General features: G+C 52.1%; 1 protein-coding gene across 10 annotated transcripts in view; it reads left to right on the forward strand.

Moving 5' to 3' along the window:
• CAMK2G (calcium/calmodulin dependent protein kinase II gamma) overlaps positions 1 to 22278 on the forward strand; it is a 54404-nt gene that overhangs the window by 14017 nt on the left and 18109 nt on the right. For 5 of the 10 annotated variants that reach the window (XM_063102030.1, XM_063102021.1, XM_063102025.1 and 2 more), the window contains exons 4-14: positions 6005 to 6059; positions 6953 to 7018; positions 9800 to 9872; positions 10044 to 10146; positions 10579 to 10662; positions 11114 to 11208; positions 11841 to 11963; positions 15385 to 15468; positions 15651 to 15693; positions 18295 to 18357; positions 20343 to 20386. In XM_063102030.1, the coding sequence (XP_062958100.1) occupies positions 6005 to 6059; positions 6953 to 7018; positions 9800 to 9872; positions 10044 to 10146; positions 10579 to 10662; positions 11114 to 11208; positions 11841 to 11963; positions 15385 to 15468; positions 15651 to 15693; positions 18295 to 18357; positions 20343 to 20386 (833 nt within the window). The remainder of the gene's footprint in view (positions 1 to 6004; positions 6060 to 6952; positions 7019 to 9799; positions 9873 to 10043; positions 10147 to 10578; positions 10663 to 11113; positions 11209 to 11840; positions 11964 to 15384; positions 15469 to 15650; positions 15694 to 18294; positions 18358 to 20342; positions 20387 to 22278) is intronic. The other 5 variants (XM_063102023.1, XM_063102028.1, XM_063102026.1 and 2 more) reach the window with 1 other exon arrangement.

The raw sequence follows: 22278 nt of genomic DNA on the forward strand, positions 1-22278 counted from the left end.
GTGTTCCCCAGAGCCAGCTCCTCTCAGCCTGGGGGTTCTGGCCTTAGAACTACTGGAGCTCCTGGGTGGTCTCTGAGGTTAGACTTTCACCTGAAAGCAGCACAGTGGGGGCCAATGTGTGCCCTTGGGTAGGAGAGCGCCAACAGAGAGAAACACCTAGAACAGCAATCTCAAATTCAGGCATGTTTTGTTTGGCTGACTCAGTGGTCTAAAAATATTTTTATTATTTGCCAATATTTAAAAATGAGATTTCATATTTTCAAAAAAATTCTATTCCCAGCCTTTCAAATCAGAAGGCTTGGCTCTGCTGAGCCTGCCTCTGTGCCTGGCCAGAATCAGCAGAGGCAGAGCAGTGGCTGGCCCCTCAGCCCACCAGCCACCGTCCTTGCCACCCACTGTGGTCTCACATTTGTATTGCCTACCTGGTCCCTGTAGGCCTGTGATCTTGTGACCTCTGACCTAGAAGATCCAGAACAGTAAGAAAAAGCATTTGGGTGGCTAAGGCCACCCACAATCATAGAAGCATTTTGGTGTTCCAGTCCTGTGTCTCAAGATCTGAGGACAGTGACTTCCTTACTTTTATGTTCCTTGTGACCAACTCGTACAGCAGTGATGAATTGTCCTCGTGCAGGGAGGAGAACAAGGGGTAGGGGTCAGTGATGAGGGAGGCAGAAGCTCATCTGCAGCCCCTGCAACGCAGGTGTGGCTGACCACAGAAGGGACGGGCTGTAATGAAGACAACTGAGAAATGAACAGGAAGGACAAACATGGGATTCTAGCTGAAAAAAGCCCTGGGCTTCTTTTTTATGTATTTCTAGAATTAAAAATGTACTTTTTGGCTTCTTAGACTTTACTTGATTTGGTAGCCCTTTCCTTTTACGGCCTGCCCCCAGTTCAGAATAAAAAATGACGAAGGGACTGTTTATCCCAGCCATCTGTCCTATTAGGGGGCAGCAGCCCCAGGAAGGGCCAGGCATGGCACAGTCACTGTTGGCACCTGATTGCCTAGAACTGTCCTTCTGTTTCATGACTGCTCCCATCCTGAGGGGTGTTGGTCTGAGGACCTATTCCGGGGTCAAGGGCAGGCAGAGGAAAGGGTGAGTCAGGATTGGGTCCTGGGAGCGCTGGCTGGCCAAGCTGTCTGGCTTCCAGTGGGAACCAGGGCTCCTGCAGGTCCAGGAGGCGGGGGTTGCCGTGGATCCGGACTTGGCTTGTGGCAGGAGAGGGGCCAGTTTTGTGCCCCTAATTCACTATTCCTGCCCTCTCTCCACCGCTCTGTCCTTCAGAGCTGCAGCCGTCTGGGCCCTGGCCTCTTTAACTCCATCGCAAAGGGATATAAGCAGTCCAGCAGTGGCGCACAGTTGAGGACGCTGAGAGCAAAGAGCATGTGGAGAAGCTCTGGCTGCTGTCAGACTCGGAGGCACGTGGTTCAGAAGGGGTATTTAGTGCAGGGGGCTACATCCCCAGTTTTTTCCCTAATAGCTATTCTATCCCAGGACTTAAAAAGCCTGTTAGAAGAGTGAACCCTAAGGCAAACTGGGGACTTTGGCAGATAATGATGTGTCAATGCAGGCTCATCGATTGTAACAAATGTACTGCTTTGGTGTGGGATGTTAGTAGTTGGGGAGGCTGTGTGTGGGTGGGACAGGGGGTATTTGGGAACTCTCTGTACTTTTCACTCAATTTTGCTGTGAACCTAAAACTGCTCTAAAAATAAAGTTTCTTAATTAAAAACAAACAAACCAACAAAAAATGCCTGTTGGGTGTAAGGCATACTGCTGAACTCAAAACAGCCCTGGGAGAGTGGCCAGCGGTGGGGGGTGGAGAGGAGGAGACGGGGCACTGACATCTGAAGTCTGAATGAAGCGCGCTCCACCTGCGATCTGCCCGCTCCCTGCTCTTGGCTCCTCTAATGAATACACTGTCTTCCTCCGTGCTGAGCTGCCCCAGCAGTTTCAATCACAGTCTAGCATTGCAGTTTAGAGCAGTGCTTCTCAAACTTTTATGTGCTTATGAATCAGCCAGGGATCGCATTCAAATTCAGATTCTGATTCAGTAGGTTTGGGTGGGACCTGAGATTCCTCATATCTGACAGTCTCCAGGTGATGCTCATGCTGCTGGTCTGTGGACCATACCTGGGGAAGCCAGGGTTTGTGGCTGTGGAATCAGCATCCACCAAGTTTGAATGTGGGATTTGCTTCTTAGTAACTGTGATCTCTAACAAGTTATTTAACCCATCTGTGCCTGCCTCTGTTTTGTCATCTGGGCCCCTTTGTGACATTGTTTTGAGAAGATTCAGAGAGTAATGGAGACTAGGAAACGGAGATGAGGAAAACAGAAATGGAGATTCCAACTCCCAGAAGTGGTCCCTCCTCAGCGTCCCATCCCCAACTTAGTTCACACGTTATTCAAGCCAGGCTGCCATTTACCTTGGGCCCAGGGCCCATCAGCTAACAGTTCAGTGTAGCAAAAACGGTTGCAAAGAAAAAGAAGGAAAATTCAATCATGACTGAGCGGCTCCTAAATCCCCTCCCCAGGGCAGGGGTGGAGGGAGTCCTGCCACAGCCTGCTCCTGGGGGACAGGCTCAGTCCCCTGCAAGCCCCTTGGGCAATGGGACCTCCCTCCCACTGCGTTATTGCTGTGGGCATTTTTAACAGTGACACTTTTTCAGTGCTTTTTTGAGGAAGATTTGTTAGTTAAAATGTGGCATATTTTGGGGTGGTTTTTGAAGAGTTGGAAATAGCCCCAACATTTGGGTTGTGGCTTTCTCAGTCCTTGAAGATATAGTATGTCAAGTCAAGGTGTTTCGGTGTTTTGGCTTCTCCTTTCTTCCACAGATTTTAAAGAATAGTAATTAGGTTTATCGCTGAAACTCTCTAAATGCTTTATACTCCCCTTCCCAGATCTTCCTGTCTGTAGACTTGACCTTTGTGCCCCGTCATTACCGTGGATGGGCTGCGTGTCAGGTGGTTTTATTCCATGCATCCATAACCCTGCACACGGTTGTGCGTAGTTGCATGTTTGTGTAATTGCTGGTTTAAAGCCTGTCTTCCCCTTTTGCCTGGAAGCTCTGTGGTGGCAGAGCCAGCTCTTCTTCACAGCTATCTCCATCCCACGTACAGCCCCACTGCTCAGGGTAGGTGCCTAATGGACACTGTTGAGCAATCAGAATGGCCAGGGCTCATGGGGACTGGCACTCCTTTGCCCAAGAGATGGAGAAAGTGACTCCATAGTGATTCTGCGATGTCAGGAATCTTGATGTCGGTTTGTCTTAGCTTCAACTCCTGGTTCTGCCACTTAGTGTGACTTCGTGCAAGTTTCTTCGGGAGCCTCAGTTTCCCATCCTGTTAGATGGGAATGACGTAAGTAGCTGCCCTACAGAGTTAACGCGAGGGTTCAATAAGGTGACCCATGTAACGCACATGGCACGGGGCCTGAAATAGGAACAGCTCCTCGGAGTGTTAGTTATTATAATTCTGACATTATCACAAGAAGCTGCCAGGTAGGCACTTACAGTGGCGCAGTCAAGTTTCTCCTCTTGTCCTCAGTTCCTTGTTAATTTTCTTTACAAATTAAAAAAAAAAAAAAGGAGTCTTATTCAGATATGCCCCTCTTCCCTGGTGTCTTGGGCGCCTTGCTCTGGGCACACATCAGAGCCGTTCTCCAGGCTGGGTGGCCTGGAAGGACGAGTCTTCCCCTGCTGCTCCTGTCTTCTGACTCCCCTCCCCAGCTTCCCACACCTGGGCTCTGTGTGTGGCCTTCCTGGAGAAGGGCAAGCACCAGTGACTCCATGTCTGGGCAAAGGCCTGGGTCCTGCACTTTTTGCCCTGTGCTCCGCCTTGCTGTGCTGGGCTCAGGGGCGGGGGTACAGGGGACAGGACCGGGCACTGGGACTCCCCTGGGAGTGCTTGTTAGCGTCGTACCTGCTGTCCTGTTAGCTCCTCATCCTGCTACTATTAGTCACCTCCCTAATGAAGCTGGTCTTTAGCTTCTGGGACAGTTGATTTCCAGGGGATTATTTGTATTACACACTTTAATGCTTTTTAATAGCAAATTTTTAATTAAATGGAAAGTCCTTTTGGAAGTGAGGGAGCAGCAGCTGCAGCAGGGTTCAGCACGAGGCACCAGCGAGACCAGAGAAGCACAGTGAGGAGGAAAGAGGCAGGGCTTGGGGGACTTGGCTGAGTGGGCCGGGCCAGGCTTGTTTGGGGTGGGAGGGAAGCAGGGGTCTGGCCGTGTGGCTCCTTCCTTCTGTCCTAAAAGCCCTTCTCTGCCATCCGCAGGCCAAGGGAAGATGAGCTCTTTTGCCCAAGTATAGGAGAGAGTGGTTTGAGAGAAGGGGTATTAGAAGTGTCTGTCACCTGCCTTTGATCTCACTGGTAGATCGCAGAAGTACTGATTAGGGTGGGATCTGGGGGTTGAGTGACCACATCAGATGAAATAAGATAGACAACATGACGTGGATGCAGTCGCTAGGCCCTGGACCAAGCGCTGGCGGGGTAGTGATGGCTCGGCGCCGCGGGATTGCTGGGTCGTGTACTTTGTGTCCAGGCTGATGTCATTTGGGAGCGGAGGGGATGTGCAGAAGTGCGGCAGCCCTGGGGAAATGGCCCCGGGCTGCCAAGGACAAGGAAGGATGAGGCCCGGTGATTTCTCGGTGTCCGAGCACTTCACCAGCTGGTTTGGTGTCAGGCCATTCCTGGAGTGCTCCACGAGGTGCTCGCTTGCTCGCTCGTGTAACTGCCAGGGATTGGAGCAAAGGTCAAGCAGAGGGAGCCCTTCGGAAGAGAAGTTCCCCATCAGAGAGTACAGGGGAGGCGAGGGACAGGAACAGTGGGGACAGTCGCCAAAGCATAGCCCGTTTGCATTAGAATGATGCTCAGTGGTTGGCATTTAACCTGGAGGTGGCTTTGTGGGCAGAAGCTTGAAGTGGAGACCTCGAAGGCATTAAGATGGTGTTTTGCCCAAGGGCTTTGGAGGCGGGAGCAGGAAGGGATTCTACCCGCCGGCCTTTTTGTGCCGTTGGGGAATTGCCCTAGTCTTCTCTGTGCAGTGCCCTCCCGGCCCTGTCTGCGGTGCTGCTGTACGACATTTGTCAGCAGTCCCTCTTCTGGGCTCTGTTGCTTTGTTGCCTGGATGTGTGGGCTGCCCCACGTTCAGGAAGCAGTGGTGGAAACCCGTCTTTGGAGTCAGAGAACGCTTAACATCTTGGCCTGCCACTTAGAAACTCTTTGGCTTTTGGCAAGAAACATATGTCCCTGAGCCTCCAAGGTTGTCATCTGTAAAATGGGAATAACATTCATCTCAGGGTGGTCAAAAGGAGTACTAACCTCCTCGAAGCCAGGCACTATGTCTGTCCCTCCTGAATCCCACCACCTAGGACAGGATTTGGCACACCATAGGTGCTCAACAAATGCTTCTGGAATCAGTAATGTGTGCCAAGAGGCTACCACAAGGCCAGGCACACAGTAGGCACTCAGTAAATGGTTATTGTTGTCGTTGCCTGAACGTCCATGAGGCCTTCCGGGCTCACCAGCCCTTATCCTGTGCCATGTCCCTTCCTGCTGGGCTCTGCCTTTCCACCTCCTTCCCCTGCCCGTAATTCTCCTGTTCCATCTGCTCCTCTGAACGAGCTCTCTGGCCTTCCCATCTTGTCATTCCCCGTCCCTCTGCCTTCAGCGTTGCTAGGATTGTCCTGCGTCATATCCCTGGGCTGCTATCTGAGACTAGCCCCTCTGGGAAGGTTCCTGCTTTTCTTCGTCTCGACTGACTTCTTAGCCATGAAGCTCCCTTCTCTTGCCTAAGTCTGAGGTGGCAGCCAGAGCCCGAGTCTTGCTTCACGGCCACATAACCCTGGACTGGGGGCGCTGGGCACATGGCCATGTCTCCCTTCAGGAGGGAGCCCAGTGAGGCTGGCAGGAGCGGGCAGAGGTGGAGCTGCTGAGGAGAATAGGATTTCCGAGTTTTCTCTGTTAATCTCTGTCCCTATCTCCTCTCTTACAGTGCGCCTCCATGACAGTATTTCTGAAGAAGGGTTTCACTACCTCGTGTTTGACCTGTAAGTGCCACTTTCTGAGGGTGTGGGGGCCTTTCTCTCTAGCTGGCTCAAGATGAAGGCCTGGGAAAGGCCTGAATGGGTCTTCAGCTGCTGCAGAGGGTCCCTCTCGTTTGCCTGAGGGAAAGGACTTGATTGTGCAGTTTCTCTGGTAATGGGGCAGGTCGCTGGGCCAAAGCTCCTGAGAGGGTCTCCCGACTCCCTCGTGTCTCCGCAGCGCTCCGAGTCCCAGCATGGCATCACTGTGGCCTTTCTGTTCAGCAGCACACCTCGTGCAGATGCTTTGTTCTTGTTTCTTGGTGTGTTGCCCTTAGCAGAGAATTAAAATACAGCTCTTTGCATGACTTTAGAAATTCTGGGAAATTGAAGGTAGTTCTTATTAGTTGTAAACCAGGCTCCATTTGGTCTCTCCTCCACTTTGGTTATGGTTTAATAGCTTAAAAGTGGCTCTTCCCCTCCTGGAAACTCCTCTCCAATATTTTCAGGGCTGGGTCTCCGTGTCCTTGGTCTCATTAGTTTTCAGCCTCAGTGGGAGATCTGTCCTTCTTGGACAACTACGTTTTAGTGTTCGTATTGGTCTCAAACAAAGCTTTGACTTTTTGGGCAGGTCGGTTATTTTCTCTTAGATTCCTGTATCTTCATCTCTGCCTGAGTATTAGCTAATCTGTAGTTTATAGGAACAGAAATGTCCAGAAGGAAGGGAGGGCCCATGATACCCCAAGGAGAGGCCCTGTGTCATTGAAGGATTGAACATGTTCTGGGCTCTCAGATGAAACACATGTGCAGTTGGGGCCTCTCTAAAAGCTGTTCTGCAGTGTGACTCTGTTACTTGTTGGACGCTGGAGTTGGCCAAGAGACTGCTGCCTCCTCTGACCCTTTTCTTCTGTTGGTTACAGTGTTACTGGCGGGGAGCTGTTTGAAGACATCGTGGCCAGAGAGTACTACAGTGAAGCAGATGCCAGGTGAGATGAGAGCCCAGTTGTTCAAGTGTAGCTCTGGAGGTTAGGACTGAAACAAGTCTTGGCCATCTTATGAGGCCAGCATGGTGCCTGCTTGAACAGTCTTTGAGGAAGATCAGAAGAGCTCTTTGTCTGGACAGAGATGAGATTCTGTAGAGCCTGGCTAGGGCTGCATTCTGTGGGAGATATTAGAAGTTCTCAGATCAATTTTTTGCAAAGCTATCACAAGTCTCCTTTACCCCGTCACCCCAGAAATATCTTTCTTTACACTGCTGTGTATTCACATGCATGTCCAAGGTCCTCTCTACCCCACTTCTTTCCTTTGACAAATCAGGCCGCAGAGCTGAGGTCCTGGGGTGATCCAGCAATGGAGAAAAAACATGGTTTCTGTCCCGAAGGAATGTAAGGTTCTGGGTTAATGTAACCAGGAGCCTCCTCAGGAGCTTTCAACCTCTGTCACCTTGTTTCTTGGTCATTGTGAGCGGCCCCAAGATGGGGCTCCTCTGGCTGTAGGATCATCCCCCAGCCACATGGCCCAGCCTTCTGTGGAAGCCCTGGTGGCTTCTTCATGTGACACAGCAGAATTTCTCCCACACCACGTCTCCAGGCGCTCGCTTGGCCTGCCTTTCCCACCTCGGCTCTTCCCCCGGCCCGCTTTTCTCTGAGGGTGATGTCCTTGCAACCTGGTTTTGATCATCCTGCCTGCAACTTATCTGGCTTCTGCGGCGGCTCTGGCTGCCTCTGGACAGTGGGGGAGTGTAGCTTCCTCACGAGTTTCTCAACCCTGAGAGGCAAACGTTTGCTGATCAACTTCAGATGCTTCAGCCTCAGGAAGAATTCTCAAGTGGGGAGATGCATTCCAGTGCCAGCAGGGGAGGACCAGGCTCTGGGGCGGGAAGAGGCGGTGATAGCTCCGGGAGCCTGGCGAGAAGGAGGGAGAGCTGGGGGGGTGACTGTACCAGTGGGTTTGGCCTGGCTCTGCTGGGACACTTCGCACTTTTGCCATTTTTGGCCAGAAGGCTCTCCCTGCTAGCCCGGCTCTGTTCTAATTATACATTTCTGTAGAGACTCGCCTCTTTGACTTGGTCCTAAAGTCTCTTTGGCCCACTCGTGGACTATGTCCTGTGGGGAGGCCTGAGCATCAGCATCCAGGGGTTTGGTAAGACCCCTTGGCTCTTGTGGGAGCCCCAGCATCAGATTTTAGAGAAAGGAATAAGTTCAGGCCACCCAGCCCAGGACATTTGGACACTCTGCAGAGCTGCTCAGTATGCCTGGTAGTGCCTGATGACGGAGGATCTGACATTTTAGGCCAGATAATTTTTTGTTGTGAGGGCCTCTGCTGTGCACCGTAGACATTTAGAAGCATCCCTGGCCACACACACACACACACACACACCATTAGTCGTGACAACCAGAAATGTCACACACACACACACACACACACACACACACACACCATTAGTGCACCACACCTGGCCACACACACACACACACACACACACACACACACACACACACACACACACACACACACCCACACACACACCATTAGTCGTGACAACCAGAAATGTCACACACACACACACACACACCATTAGTGCACCACACCTGGCCACACACACACACACACACACACACACACACCATTAGTCGTGACAACCAGAAATGTCACACACACACACACACACACCATTAGTGCACCACACCTGGCCACACACACACACACACACACACACACACACACACACACACACACCATTAGTCGTGACAACCAGAAATGTCACACACACACACACACACACACACACACATTAGTGCACCACACCTGGCCACACACACACACACACACACACCATTAGTCGTGACAACCAGAAATGTCACACACACACACACACACACACACACACACACACACACCATTAGTCGTGACAACCAGAAATGTCTTCAGGCATTGTTGATGTCCCCTGGAGTGCAAACTCACCTCCAGTTGAAAACCACTGTTCTACACTGGCCACCCTCCCTGCTGGGAGTTTGACAGCAGGGATGGCTGGAATGTTTGCAGGGTGGATGGCCTGAATGTGAAGCTGGTTTAGTTTGTCTTTTTCTATGCAAGATCATCAGAAGTGCTCTTCAGGTGCCCTGTCTGGAACCCTCTTAAGTTTATTGTTTCTTAAAGGTATCCGTGTACTTGTTTGGCCTCCCCTACTAGATGATTCACTTCAGGGCAGCTACTGGGTCTTGTTCATCTTTATGTCCTGTGTGGTACCAAGCACAGTGCCTTATAGGCACTCAGTAAACATTTAAATAAACAGATGAGTGCACACACCCCAAAAACAACTTAGGTGGCTTAGCTGGACTCTCCTTTCTAAGTTGCCAGCACAGGCGTCTTCTCCAAGAACAAAGTTACAATGTGGGGAAAGAGAAAGAAGCAAGGGGTTGGATGGGCTCATCTTTCTCAGGACTCTGGGGTGTCTTTCAGTCTTTTGAAAGCAAATTGGCTGTGTTGGACCTTTACAGTCAAAAGAAGGCATGGTGGACCCCTGTTCTAGTTTCTTCTCTGCCATAATCTGCAGGTGGCCCTGGAAAAACCGCTTAATCTGCCAGGGCCTCGGTTTCCTCTTCTGTAAAGCAGGTTGAACCAGATGACGTCCAGGTTCTAGCTCGTCATCCAGTGATTCTCTATGAACCTGTAACCCACTGTTCCTTCCTTTAGTCCACGGCCTGTAGTCATGGATGAGGTGGTTTAACCACACACTGATATTTCTTTTCCTTCTGCTTTTGCAGCCACTGTATACATCAGATTCTGGAGAGTGTTAACCACATCCACCAGCATGACATCGTCCACCGGGACCTGAAGGTACGACCCAGACTTCCCCCACGTCCCCCTCCAAGCCCCGGCCCTTTGCCTCCCGCTCATGAAATGTTGGCGCCACCTGGCGCCAGGTAGTGGTACTGCGTGGGCCCGAACTAGGCTCCCTCTGGGCTGCAGGGTGGGTACCTCACAAGGTTCTCTCTGTTCCTTCTGCAGCCTGAGAACCTGCTGCTGGCGAGTAAATGCAAGGGTGCCGCTGTCAAGCTGGCTGATTTTGGCCTGGCCATCGAAGTGCAGGGAGAGCAGCAGGCTTGGTTTGGTAAGGGTGACCCTGTCTTCTCGGAATGCAGCCTCCGCCCTTCCTCCTCTTCCTGATCTGCCTTCCTCTTTCAGAACTAGAAGCCAGATCCTTAATGGTCTTGGCCTCCTCAGAGACTGGAGGAGGGTGGGAGGGTGCAGAGATCCCTCCTGGTCCTACGTGACTCAGTACAGTGAGACTAGCTGTTGTCAGCACTGCGTTCTTTCTACCCCTGGGGAGGAGTTGGGAGTTCCTGGTAGGCACATGGACTTGCCCTCTGATTCAGATTCCAGGCACTGCGAGAAGCCCAGCCTCTCATCTCTTGCTGTCCGGGTACAGAGAGCTTATGTAGCAAAAGCCACAGGGATGAGAAGGGCCTGGGGAAATTGCTGAAATGGATTTAATGAGAGAGAAAGTGGGTTCAGTGTGCCTCTGCCCTCTCTTCTGCTGCAGGTTTTGCTGGCACCCCAGGTTACTTGTCCCCTGAGGTCTTGAGGAAAGATCCCTATGGAAAACCTGTGGATATCTGGGCCTGCGGTAAGCCCATTCCACACTCTCAGCTTTTCGGTGTTAAGGTCCCTCGACTTCTGGTGATGGCGAGAAAGAGGCATCGCTATTCCTTGCGGGTCCCACAAGTGCCTGTTGTGTGTGAAATTGTGGTGTTTGCTTTAGTGCCCCTGGGATAGCTGTTCCCATCACATCCTCCTCCCCAAGTACTTCCTGGATTATATTACAAACTTCTTGGAGAGGGATTTGCCCACGCCTTAGAAGATGGCTTGTGCCTAAAGAAATCTCTGATGTGACTTGGTGACGTGAGGAGTGAGGCATAGCAGGAGGGGCTAGTGGCACAGCATTATTGGCTGGCATCCACTTCTAACTCTGGTATGGCCCTTGCCTTTCTGGGTGGCTGTGAGCCCTGCATGGCTTTTCTTGGTCCCTCAGGGTAGTAGGTGACTAACCCCAGTGACTTGTGTGTTCTGTCTCATAGGGGTAATCCTGTACATCCTCTTGGTGGGATACCCTCCCTTCTGGGATGAGGACCAGCACAAGCTGTATCAGCAGATCAAGGCTGGAGCCTATGATGTAAGGACCAGTTTGTGGGAGAGCCACGCAACCACAGGGGAGGGCAGATTTCCTGCCCCTCAGGCTCTGTCCAAGGGAGGGGGCTCGTTTAGTGTGTTACATGATACAGGATTATCGGGGGACTTTGAGGACCCAGGGACGGGCATACAGGGCTCAATTCTTGCCACCCAATGTCCCAGGGAGCAACTTTCTCTTTTTTTGCACATACTTCTTTGTAGCTATAAAATTAAGGAGCCCACTGAAGCCTTTTGATCTTTATTTCCAAAGAATGGAGAGTCCACATGGTCACTGCATAACACAGGGAGGAGGAATCTGCAGCTCTCTCTGCTGTAGGGGTACCTTGGGCACATTGCTGAGCCTCTGTTTCCTTCTAAGTAGAGAGATGGGGTTAAACCACAGAATGTTGGAGTCCCCTTCCTGCTCCAACCTGATATTCTGACATTCTAGCCATGCTTGTTCTGTTTTCATTTCTCATTCTTTAAGTTGACCCAGGGCTTCTCTAACTCTCTGCAGGGCAGCTTTAGGTACCAGAGTATCCCAAGTCTAGGAGTCAAGTTGAAGACAGAGCCTTTGTTTCAGGGTGTGAGGCTCACAGATTTCATATTCCTCTTCCCCCTGTTCCTGCTCCTTAGTTCCCATCACCAGAATGGGACACAGTGACTCCTGAAGCCAAGAACTTGATCAACCAGATGCTGACCATAAACCCAGCGAAGCGCATCACAGCTGACCAGGCTCTCAAGCACCCGTGGGTCTGTGTAAGTGTCTTCGCCCAGGGACGAGGAGATAAGGGATGTCAGCCCCCCGTAAGCCCTCAGTACCCCCTTTATTCTCCTTTTTACCATCAGAGAATCCTTCTGGGTCCTGAGCAAGGATCCAATGGGAAGACAGGGGCGTGGGTGGGACTCAAGGTCAATAAATGTCTTGGGGTGGGGACTTGGGGAGGCTGATGGGGCTAACAGGCCTCCACTCACTCGTTTCTCCCCCGCCCACTGTTGCCAGGTTGTGATTTAGATCGGTTCTTGAATGAGGGCTTAGGCTGACCCCGGCGCACTCTAAGTAGTTGATGTTAGGAAGCAGCTGGCGAAACCCAAACTGAATTCCCGAGCTTGAGGCAGACTCAGATCTCACCTCTCATGCAGCTCTGATGGGCCTGTGACCAAGACCCAGCGCATAAGCAAAAGGGGCCCCGAGCTCTTCAAAAGAGCATCCCAAAGCTTGGTCATAAAGACCCCAGCCAGATTCCTGGGAAACCCCTTAAACTTTTGTCAGTGTGGGTCAGCATACTCAGTTTTCACGCACAGTTCTGTCCAGCTGAAGTATCTATGTACTTCAGACAAAGAAGAGCGTCTGGGACAGTTAGACATCTTGACAACCACAACACATTTATTTGTTTGTCCTTTCCTGTGTTTACTGAGTGCCGCTTTAGTTTTGGTCACTGTGCAAGTCCTGGTGATACAAAGCTGAATGGGGCATGGTCCCTGCCCCCAAAGATCTCAAAGATTATCTGGGGAGACGGGCACTCAAACAGGCAACCAAACCCACAGCGTGACGAGCATGTGAAGGAAGGTCATGAGAGTACAGGAGCTTCTGGAGGGCAGTGGGGTTACTGAGGGCTGCATGGAGGAGGTGACCTCTGTCCTGGTTCCTGGCAGATGACTAGGGGTTCCATGGGATGTTAACTAGGGGTTAGCATTGGCCAGCGTGCGCGGTCATGGGCAATTGTGGCAAGCTGAAGGAATGTTAAGCCGTTTGGTTGTAGATGAGGCCATGACTAGAGGAATGCAAGAGGATGAGACCAGAAAGCTTCCACGGCTTACAAGTTTCTGCCTAAGAAGTTTGGGTTTTATTCTGAAAGCGTAGGAAACCATTTAAGGGTTTTAAAGAGGAAATGAAATTTGCATTTAAGGAAGATCACTTTGGAAGCTGGGTAGACAGCAGAACTGGAGAGGCAGGAGCCGGGGCAGAGCACTCAGGAAGCTTCATAATTGTCTAAGCAAGACCAGAAGAGGCCTCAGCTGAGGCTGCAGATGGGGAAGCGGATGGTGTGGCGAGGAGTGGACACGCCCAGGAGATGTCTGAGAGACTGAGTCAAAGGGGTCTAGAGGCCATTTGCATTTGGGGAGTGAAGGAGAGAGAGGGATCTATGGGGACTACCAGGTTTTGAGCTGGTGACTGAGCGGAGGGTTGTGCCATTCACTGACCCCGAGGAGGAGCCAGTTTGTGAGAAAAGATGATAATTTTAATGTCTGGGGACCTCCAGCTGGAGACATTCAACAGGTAGTTAGAAATATATGGTTCTAGAGATTAGAAAAGAAGTTAAAAATTGGACATACAGGTTGTAGTAATCTCTGTGCGGTTGGTAGGGGGGCTGCGGAAATAGGTGGGATCATTCCTGCGCGGGTTGAATTCTTACTGTGAGCTTATATGAGGGGTCTTCAAAAACGATTATGGAAAAATTCATATTACCTCACAACCCTGTGTTTCCACAGACTTTTGAACTATATTCATATTACATCAGTAACAAAAGAGATGGCCACTAAACACCAGCATTAGTGACAGGGAGGGTTAGAGGAGCCAGCAAAGGGGACTGAGAATGAAAGCCTCTGTAGTAAGAGGAAATTCAGGAGCAGGAGATCCAGAAGCCAGGGGACAGGAGGTCCCAGTAAGGGAGCACTGGTGGTCACGTGCCCCGAGAGGGTCCCTGATAACGGTGGGACGGGATCGTCTGGCTGTGGCCAGTTGGAGGCCACCGTCTCGTCATTTCACTGATTGAGGCGGTGGAGTGGGACGGATGGAAGCCTGTTCTCAGCCAGGCAGAGAAGGAAGGGGGTGAGGAGGGGCCCGGGAAGCTGGACGGTGAGGGCGGAACACAGCGGCACTGCTCAGAGGAGGAGGGTGGGTCCGGGAGTTTTGAGTTTTTCTTTAAGATTTATGTAAGGAGAGGCTTGAATGTAATGTGCAGAGTGCAGAGAAGCATCTAGTCCGGGGAAGGGGTTGGAGATATTAGCTAGTTGAGGAAGTAAAGGTTTGGATAACAAAAAGAGAGAGGGACCCCAGTCTGGGTCTGGGGTCCACGCAGGTGTGGGAAGGTGTCTCCGAGGCTTGGGTTAGGTCAGAGGTGGCGAAAGTCACCTGTGGGGGGGGTGCGGAGCTGAGGTGAGGGGAGTTTGTTCGTGATGCCCTCTCGTTTCTCTTCGAGGAGAAGTTTACTCTGAGGAGGAGGCGGTGAGATGAGAGATTCAGGGAAGGTGGAAAAGGTGGGGAGAGATGCTTTGGGAAGCAGGGAAGCGAGGCGCCCACGGGTGGGGGACGGATTGAGGGGCGGCCCTGTGGGCTTGCTGGCACCACGCTGCAGGTCCCAGGACGTGTCGTTCTAACAGGCCAGTCAGGACAGCAACAGCAGACAGAGGGCGTGAGCAACTTAAAACGGGGGGAAATATGTTCTGGGGGTCATTTTGGGGGGTCCCACCCTCTGCAATCCTGTATCTCTCTGTAGCCCCTGAGGACATCACTGTATTATGACATTACATAATAACTGATGCTGGTATTGATGACCCTGGGTCATCAAGGAAGTGTAGACCATGTCCCGTGGGCCCTGAGGAGGTTAGGAATCTAGCAGTAATTACATGGAAGAAAACTTTCCATCCAAAACGATGAAGAGAATTGATGCTTCCAGGTAAAGACCCTCAGCCTCTCGGATCACAGCTTCTCTCAGAAGCCCGGGGTGTTGAGAGGGGCCCTTGGAAGGAAGGAGTGTTCTCTGTAGGGAGCAGGAGTCCTGCCTGTCCTCTCAGTGCCCAGGGTCTGGGATGCAGTAGATGCTCAGTAAACAGCTCCTGAAGGCGTGACTGAACGCGGTCACCACACGTAGGATGCTCTCTCCCGTTTCGCGTCCTCAGTTTCCCAAGGATTGGATTAGAATGCTGCTCTCAGTCCCCGCACCTAGCATCAATTACCTTCAGTGTTTTCATGCTTTGTCTTTATGTAGTCTTGAGTTTTGGGTAGTGCTTTTATTCTAAAAGAATTTTCACATCTGTGACTTCAGTTTATCTTCAGAGCAACTCTGGGGTGGCCAAGTGCACAACCCCGTCCTGGGCACGGCCATCGGTGCCAGGACTGTGGTGAAGGGCAGAGGATCTGGGCTGGGGGCTCACGGCCTGTCTGTCTGGCTTCCAGCAACGATCCACGGTGGCCTCCATGATGCACCGTCAGGAGACTGTGGAATGCCTGCGCAAGTTCAACGCCCGGAGGAAACTGAAGGTGAGCCGTGCTTCCGGGCTGCCAGCCTCCTGAAGTCGTGCCCTTTAACCGTGTGGCTCCTGCCCCATCACAGAAGGAAGCTCCCCTCCTGGCTGGAGCTGGGCTGTGAAGGCTGTGCATGTCGGGGGTCCTGATGCTTTCTAGAGTCCGATTGAATTCATAGGCCTCTCCTCTTTTCCCAGGGTGCCATCCTCACGACCATGCTTGTCTCCAGGAACTTTTCAGGTATGTTTTCCCAGCTGTGCATTTTAATTCTGCTGAGGTGAGTGGGTCAGGAAAGGGGCGTTGCCCCCCATACAGCGCTGGGCATCTCAGGCAACACCTTGGCCAAGGACGGATGAGGACCTGTTTGGAGGGGCTGCTGCTGCTGAGCCCTGTGACTGAGATTCTGGGTGGCTTTGCTTGGGTTCCCATTTCTGAATTCTATTCCCTAGAAACTCCAAGGAGGAGCCTGCCCAGCCTCCCACGTACTTTTTCCCTGTGGATCCTTAGTTAATTCTCTGAAGGCTCAGCACTTTAAGATTTTAGCCAGTCTAGGGTGTTGGAGGGTGTGCTGGGGGACAGAAAGAAAGATGGGGTAGTGAGTCTGTTCAGTTTGCCAACTGGGATGATCTCTGACTTCGCTGCATCCAAGGAGAGATGACTAACAGAAGTTATTCCAGATGTGAAACCTCTTACAGAGACTTGTGCTGAAAGTATTGTCTGTGATACTAGCTGTAAAAGGGAAGAAACGGAGACCAGCAGGAGGGAGGGAAAGGAACTTGCATAAATTTGCATGAGGAATTGGGAGAGCTGGGACCAGTCATTTGGAAATCACACTTGACATTTCTTTTCAAGATGCAAGACACTCCACTGCCCCTTGACTCCGCCCCGTCATTGTTTGCCTTGGGCTGGAAAGCAGTGGCTTTTCTGTGAGGAAGAGATTAACATTAGGACTTAACTAAAGACAGACAGGTCTCTTCTCAGCTTGCCATTTGCCCTGGTCTTCCCCTCTCTAACCCCCAGCCTCGCTGTTTTGGTTCAAGAACCCCCTTCTCATCCTCATAACAAGACTCCTTCCCTTGCTTTGCCTCTGCACCCCCAGGGAGAGGGGGTTGTGCGGGAGCACCAGCCGCTGCTCGGGTAGGCAGCCGCTTCTGGGCAGAGGTTGCTCCCTTGGGCTCGGTTCCCAAGGGGCTTATCTTTGCTGGTTCCAGTAACCCAAGCCTTGGCTTGAGAATGTGCAGGCAGGAAGGTCTAGGGCTTCACGAGCTCTAGCCCAAGAGACAGAGAACTCTGGAATGTCAGGACTGGATAGTGAGCCCATGGGGTGCCCCATCTCAGGCCCATCCCCTGTGACCCTGGTTTAGGGCTCGCTATTATGTCGTGGGACCCACAAGGGAAGATTGTGGTTCTGGATTCACCGTACAGATGGGAACTGGTGGGCACAGCTGGCCACCTCCCACAGAGGTGAAATTGGAGTCCCACGCCTCTCCCATTGCTTCCTGTCTTCTAGTTACCTGCAGCTTCTACTTTCTGGGTTTAAGAGACTTTCTAGAGGACACTCAAGGGCATTTCTGAGCTGCCCCTAGTGTTGTGACCTGTCTTCTCTCCTCTCCAAGTCAAAGACATGGGAAGAAAGGCAGGCTTTTGCTTCTCTTGAGCCTGGCCAATCAATAGCAAATGCCTGTCCTGTGGCCTCAGGCCTCCACAGCACCCTTCCCTTCCATTTCAGGAAATTGGTGTCCTGGTTTCAGGAAATCGGTCTCTCTGTTAGGACAAAGCACTTTTATTCATCTCTAAAGAGCCTCCTGTCCTTGTTGCCTAGACCTCATCTGGCCTTTGAGCTCACTTAGCCCTGGGTCAGAGGAGACCAAAAAAGAATGCTTGTAAGCATTCCAGGATGGCCTCTTCTACCCTGATTTTGGGAGCGGAGGACAGAGCTTGTCTCTGGAAGCTTCTGGAGAAAGAGGTATCTGCAGGTGTAATCAAGAAGGAAGGGTACCTGTGTGTTTCCTAAGGAACAAGCTAGGCTGTTTTCTGAGTTGACCCCAAATAGCAGGTGCAGTTTAGCCCTGGACTCCAGCAGCTTGGCTAATGGTAAAATTAGGCTTCTAGAATTTATTGCTTCAGCAGCCTTTGTTTTCTTTCTGGGGGCTTGTTTCTTGGGCATCTTCACCTTCAGCACACTGTGAACTATAGGCTCAGAAAAGCTGCCTCTCCTGGCTACCTCCCTTAAGAAAGGGACCCGTGTCTCTGAGTGGGGTGGGGACGTGGAGCTGGGGCCCATCAGTAAACATGGCTGCACAGGGCCATGGATCCCCCCAAGGCCCTGAGTCCCAGTCTCACTACTGTTTGGAACATGGCGAGGGTCAAGGGCAGCCCTGTGCTCCAGGCTCTCTGATAATGGCTTCATTTAGGTCCTAGAGAGGGAAGGTCTGAAGGCAAGGCTCAGAGTCCTCATAGCGTTATGCTTGGGCTGGGCTACCTCAGGAAGAACACCCACCTCTCACCAAATCAGGCCTTTCCCTGTGGACCCTCAGCTGAGGTGGTCATAGGATGGGCACTGAGGTCATTTCCACAAAGTGGAGACACGGTATTCCCTATGCCCTGTCCCAGCCTGGTCTTCCCAGGCCCCCAGACTGCTGCAGGGCTGGCTGCACCTGCCTCATCGGCCTGCCCGAGGCACCTCTGCTACCCCAGCTGGGCTGGCTTGGCCACGCCACCTGGGCCCCGCTGTGTGTGGGCGGCCAGCGGTTCCCGCGCCTCGGCTGGGGCATGCTCGCTGCTGACTGGCCCCCGTGGCTTTGCGGCAGCTCTGTGCACTGAGAGATTGTATCCCCTCAGTTGGCAGGCAGAGCTCCGCCCCCGCCTCGCCTGCCGCGAGCGCCGCCGGCCTGGCCGGGCAAGGTACGTGGCATGAGTCCTCCCTGACCGCCTGCCTTGGCTCCCTGCCACCCTACCAGGAGGGCCAGCATGCCAGGCCCACTCACCAGGGAGGCGAGTCCCATGCTTGCGGGCTGAGATGGGCATGCCGGACAGACCACCTAACTTGGCATCTGCAAGCGCATTGGTGTTAAGGAGCCCCCTAACCAGCGGTGCATGCTGGGCGCTTGCCAACTTTCAGGAGGCAATAGCCTGGGGATGTGGAGCTGGGCCCTAGGAGCCTCTCCTCCAGATGGCCCGAGAGCCTGACCTGCCTGTGGGGGCTATGGCTGATGGCGGCCCCCCCCAGTGACTAAAGTCCAAAGTCTAGGACTAGACTTCTGCAGCACTGTGTAAGACCACACAAAGGAAACCTCTCCCATCAAAATTGTAAAATCTGGTGTTTGCAGGCCTTCAGGTCTGAAAGGCTCTGGAGTGCAGAGCCTTGGAGTCAGCCATCCCTGGGTTTGGATCCTAGCCCTGCCACACCCTGAGCAAGTCATGTCAGCTCTCCCAGCCTTAGTTTCCCCATCTTGTGTATTGAAGGCTCTTGACCCTGCCTGTACAGGACAACCAATTACCTGGGAGCTGGTAAAAATTCCTGATGCCAGGACCCCACCCCAGACAAACAGAAGCAGAATCCCTAGGGGATGTGATAGGCATAAGCTCCCTAGCTGATTCTAATGGGCGACCAGAGTTGAGATCTGGCTGTTGTATGTCAAGCACTTAGACATTAGGTGGTCAGTAAACACATTTAAAAAATAGTAATTTTCAAATTTAGCATGGCTGGAGATAAGACCAATGGCCTTTTTTAGAATCAGAATTCTTATGGGGGAAGGACCCCTGTTCTCACTGGAGAGAGATGGGATGCAGCATGGGTAGGAATGGCCACCTGAAGGGCAGAAGGGTAGCAGCAGTTGTGACCACGGTTGACACAGAGTACTTGCTGTGTGCCATGCACTCTGCTAAGTGCTTTTCATGCATTATCCTATGGGATCCCCACAATCCCACAGGATCCCCAACACTGTTCTGTGACCTCAGCCCTGTTTTATCCCATTTTATAGATAAATTGAGGCTCAGAGAGGTTAAGTAACTCACCCAAGATCACACAGCTGGCAAGTGGTGGAACCAAGATACAAACCCAGGGCAGTCCAGGTGGCTCAGACAGTTGGGCTGATTTCATCTCCCTATGCCTTCCAGACTCTCCACCCACTGTCTGCTGCCTTCCTGTGGCTTTTGGCCAGCCAGTGTCACCAGCCTTCCAGCACAGAGCTCATCAGTCTTGAGTGTCACCCTGTGCCTGGCTAAAATCTGTTTGACAGCTCTTTATTCTGTCTAGTCCTTTCCTGTTCATGGGTCCAGAAAGTAGACTCTGGAGAAAAGGTGGCAGCTAGGCCCCAGTAAACCTGGTAAGGACCTGTCCAGTGAAGGCTTCAACCCCCTGGCAAAACCCTCCTGTAGGTGGTCCTGATTTCTGTGTCTGTGCCTGTCTGTCCTCATGTCTGGTCTCCTTCGTGAACTGTGACACTTTGTTTCTTGAGAACGCTCAGGAGATGTCTTGCATCCTTCCAGTTTGGCCGTCCAGAGAACCTCCGTGGCATCTGGGGATGGAGCCCTCACCTTTCACCCTGGCATTCTGCTTCCAGGCCTGGTGGAGGCTGCTGAAGGCAGAGTTCCCAGTGTCCCAGGCAGCTCCAGTACTGAACACGGTTTCTCCCAAGTGCAGTGTGTCCGTGTCCGCTGAGCCCTCTTCCATGGCAGAGGATATCCTAGGGTGCCACCCTGAGGGCTCTGCTGCTGCTTGAGATGCCCTTCGTACTGAGGGGCTGCTAGGAAGGGCCCTTCAGGGGTTTCGGGAGACCACTGGCTCCCTTGCCAGACACAGCAGTCTCTTGCAGATCCAGCTGCCAGACTTGAGGTTGGGGAGAGGGTACATTGAGGAGACTTGATTTTCCTCTTTGTTTTCACAGCTGCCAAAAGCCTACTGAACAAGAAGTCAGACGGTGGCGTCAAGGTAGGTGTCTCTCCAGCCCTCCGACCAGAGGCTGGCCTCTCTCCCAGCAGTCACTGTGGGGACATCCTGACAACTTGTTCTCCCTCTCCCTGGGAATCTTCCCGTCCTAGCTCTTCTGCTTTAAACCGGAAGCTTTTGTGCCCAGAACAGCAGGTTCCACCGGCCTGAGAGGGGAGAAGGGAGAGGTCTTTCTCCTGACCCAAGCTTGATGGGACAGACTCGGGGAGCGATCCACATTAGAGCTGACCAGAGCCGAACCCCGATCCCGTCTTCCACTGGGTTTTTTAGGTCATTTGGTTATTCTTTATTTTATTTTTTTTTCTTTTTCTTTTTGAAGCACAGCCCCTTATAATCAGATGAAAGCAAAGTTTGCCTGAGTGATTCAGTCAAGGTACAGGGCTTGGAACCTGAAGCCACTGTCCTTTTGGTCTTTTTCCTTATCTCTAAAATATGTCCAGAACCCAGCTCAGAGACCACTGAGCGAACGTGTCTTAAGCTTTCTTGAGGCATAGGCTCCTCAGAAAAAGGCGAGGAACACAGGGTATCACAGCTCGTTCCCATTTGGCGAGGGAGCTGTTCCTATAAGGCAAGAGAAGGGACCAGGGGCCCTCGGGGGCCAACAGAAGGCCCCGCTGGGAGTGGCTACTTGGCCGAGGGAACGTAGAGGTGGCTGGGAATACCCAAAGGACCCAAGGCGTTCTGTAGATGCTCTGGAGGCTGAAGGAGTCCTGGGGCTTGGGCACTGGTTAGGAGTTAAGCTATCTTGAAACCCACCAACTTATGCCATAGAGAGTTTCAACCATGGAATTATCCAAATCTTTGAATCTCCAACAAAAGTTTAAATTAGGCCTTTTCCCAGGATCTTGTATCCACAGCTGAGATCTGCCCCACTCCCTTCCCTCCCACTTCCTCTTTCCCTCGTTCTCAGCATGCCTGCTTCTGTGTCCTTCCAACCCTAGGAGGGGAGCTTGGGCTCTGCGCACACCTGCTGACATGGAGCTGGGGTGGCCGGGCAGCCCCCTTCCCCCGGATCTGGGCGTGAGCTGGGTGGGTGGAGCCAAGGTAGGAAAAGGGGACAGGTTGAGTTGGAGAAAAATTTTGGATATTTCTACCTGGGGAAGAAGCTAAAATCAATCAGTCTTTACAAAGTATTTAATAGTAAATACCTATCAGAGGTCCAGCACTGCCCTCAGTTTGGGGGGCGCACAGAAGAGGTGTAAGAGGTGATGCAGTCATCGTCCAACCTGGGGAAGAGGGAAGCACGCATCTGGACCTAGCTAAGCCCTGGTACTGGATACTGCATGGGATGGCTCAGCCCACGAAAAAGCTTACAGGAAAAAGCTTGTTGGAGAAAGCTTAAGGGACATAGGAAGGTTGGAGCCAAGTTAGTGATTGCCTCCGGGCATGGAGACAGACATTTCGTTTTTTACTTTGCACTATATGTCGTCCTTAAAATGAGTTTCTTACTTGTATAACTTAAAAACAACAGAACATATTTATGGGTTCTCTTACACATATGGATGTTCTCTGCTTAATGGGAACACAGGGTGTGTGATAGAGGGATGTCAAACATAGGCAGGATCAGTCTGGTCAGGCAGAATGAGAGCTGTGTGTGTGTTAGACCCTGGGAGGTACCCCAGGCCGCCGAGCAGGACGCTGTGGCAAGTGGGACGATGAGGATTTGGCTGAGAGTGTGAGGGCGAACGGAAGAGGGGAGGAACTGGACGCAGAGGTGTCCATTAGGTTGTGTGGTAACCTGGGGGGAGGGTGGAGAAGAACAGGTGATTAGAAGTAGAAAGGGGAGTACTTCATCCGCAGGAGAGCACAGGCACCAACCGATCAGAACAGGTGCTGCTGTAGGAGACCGGTCTCGCTGCGCCCATGACGCTGGG

Source organism: Cynocephalus volans, chromosome 7 (assembly GCF_027409185.1).
Source record: "Cynocephalus volans isolate mCynVol1 chromosome 7, mCynVol1.pri, whole genome shotgun sequence".
NCBI lineage: Eukaryota > Metazoa > Chordata > Mammalia > Dermoptera > Cynocephalidae > Cynocephalus > Cynocephalus volans.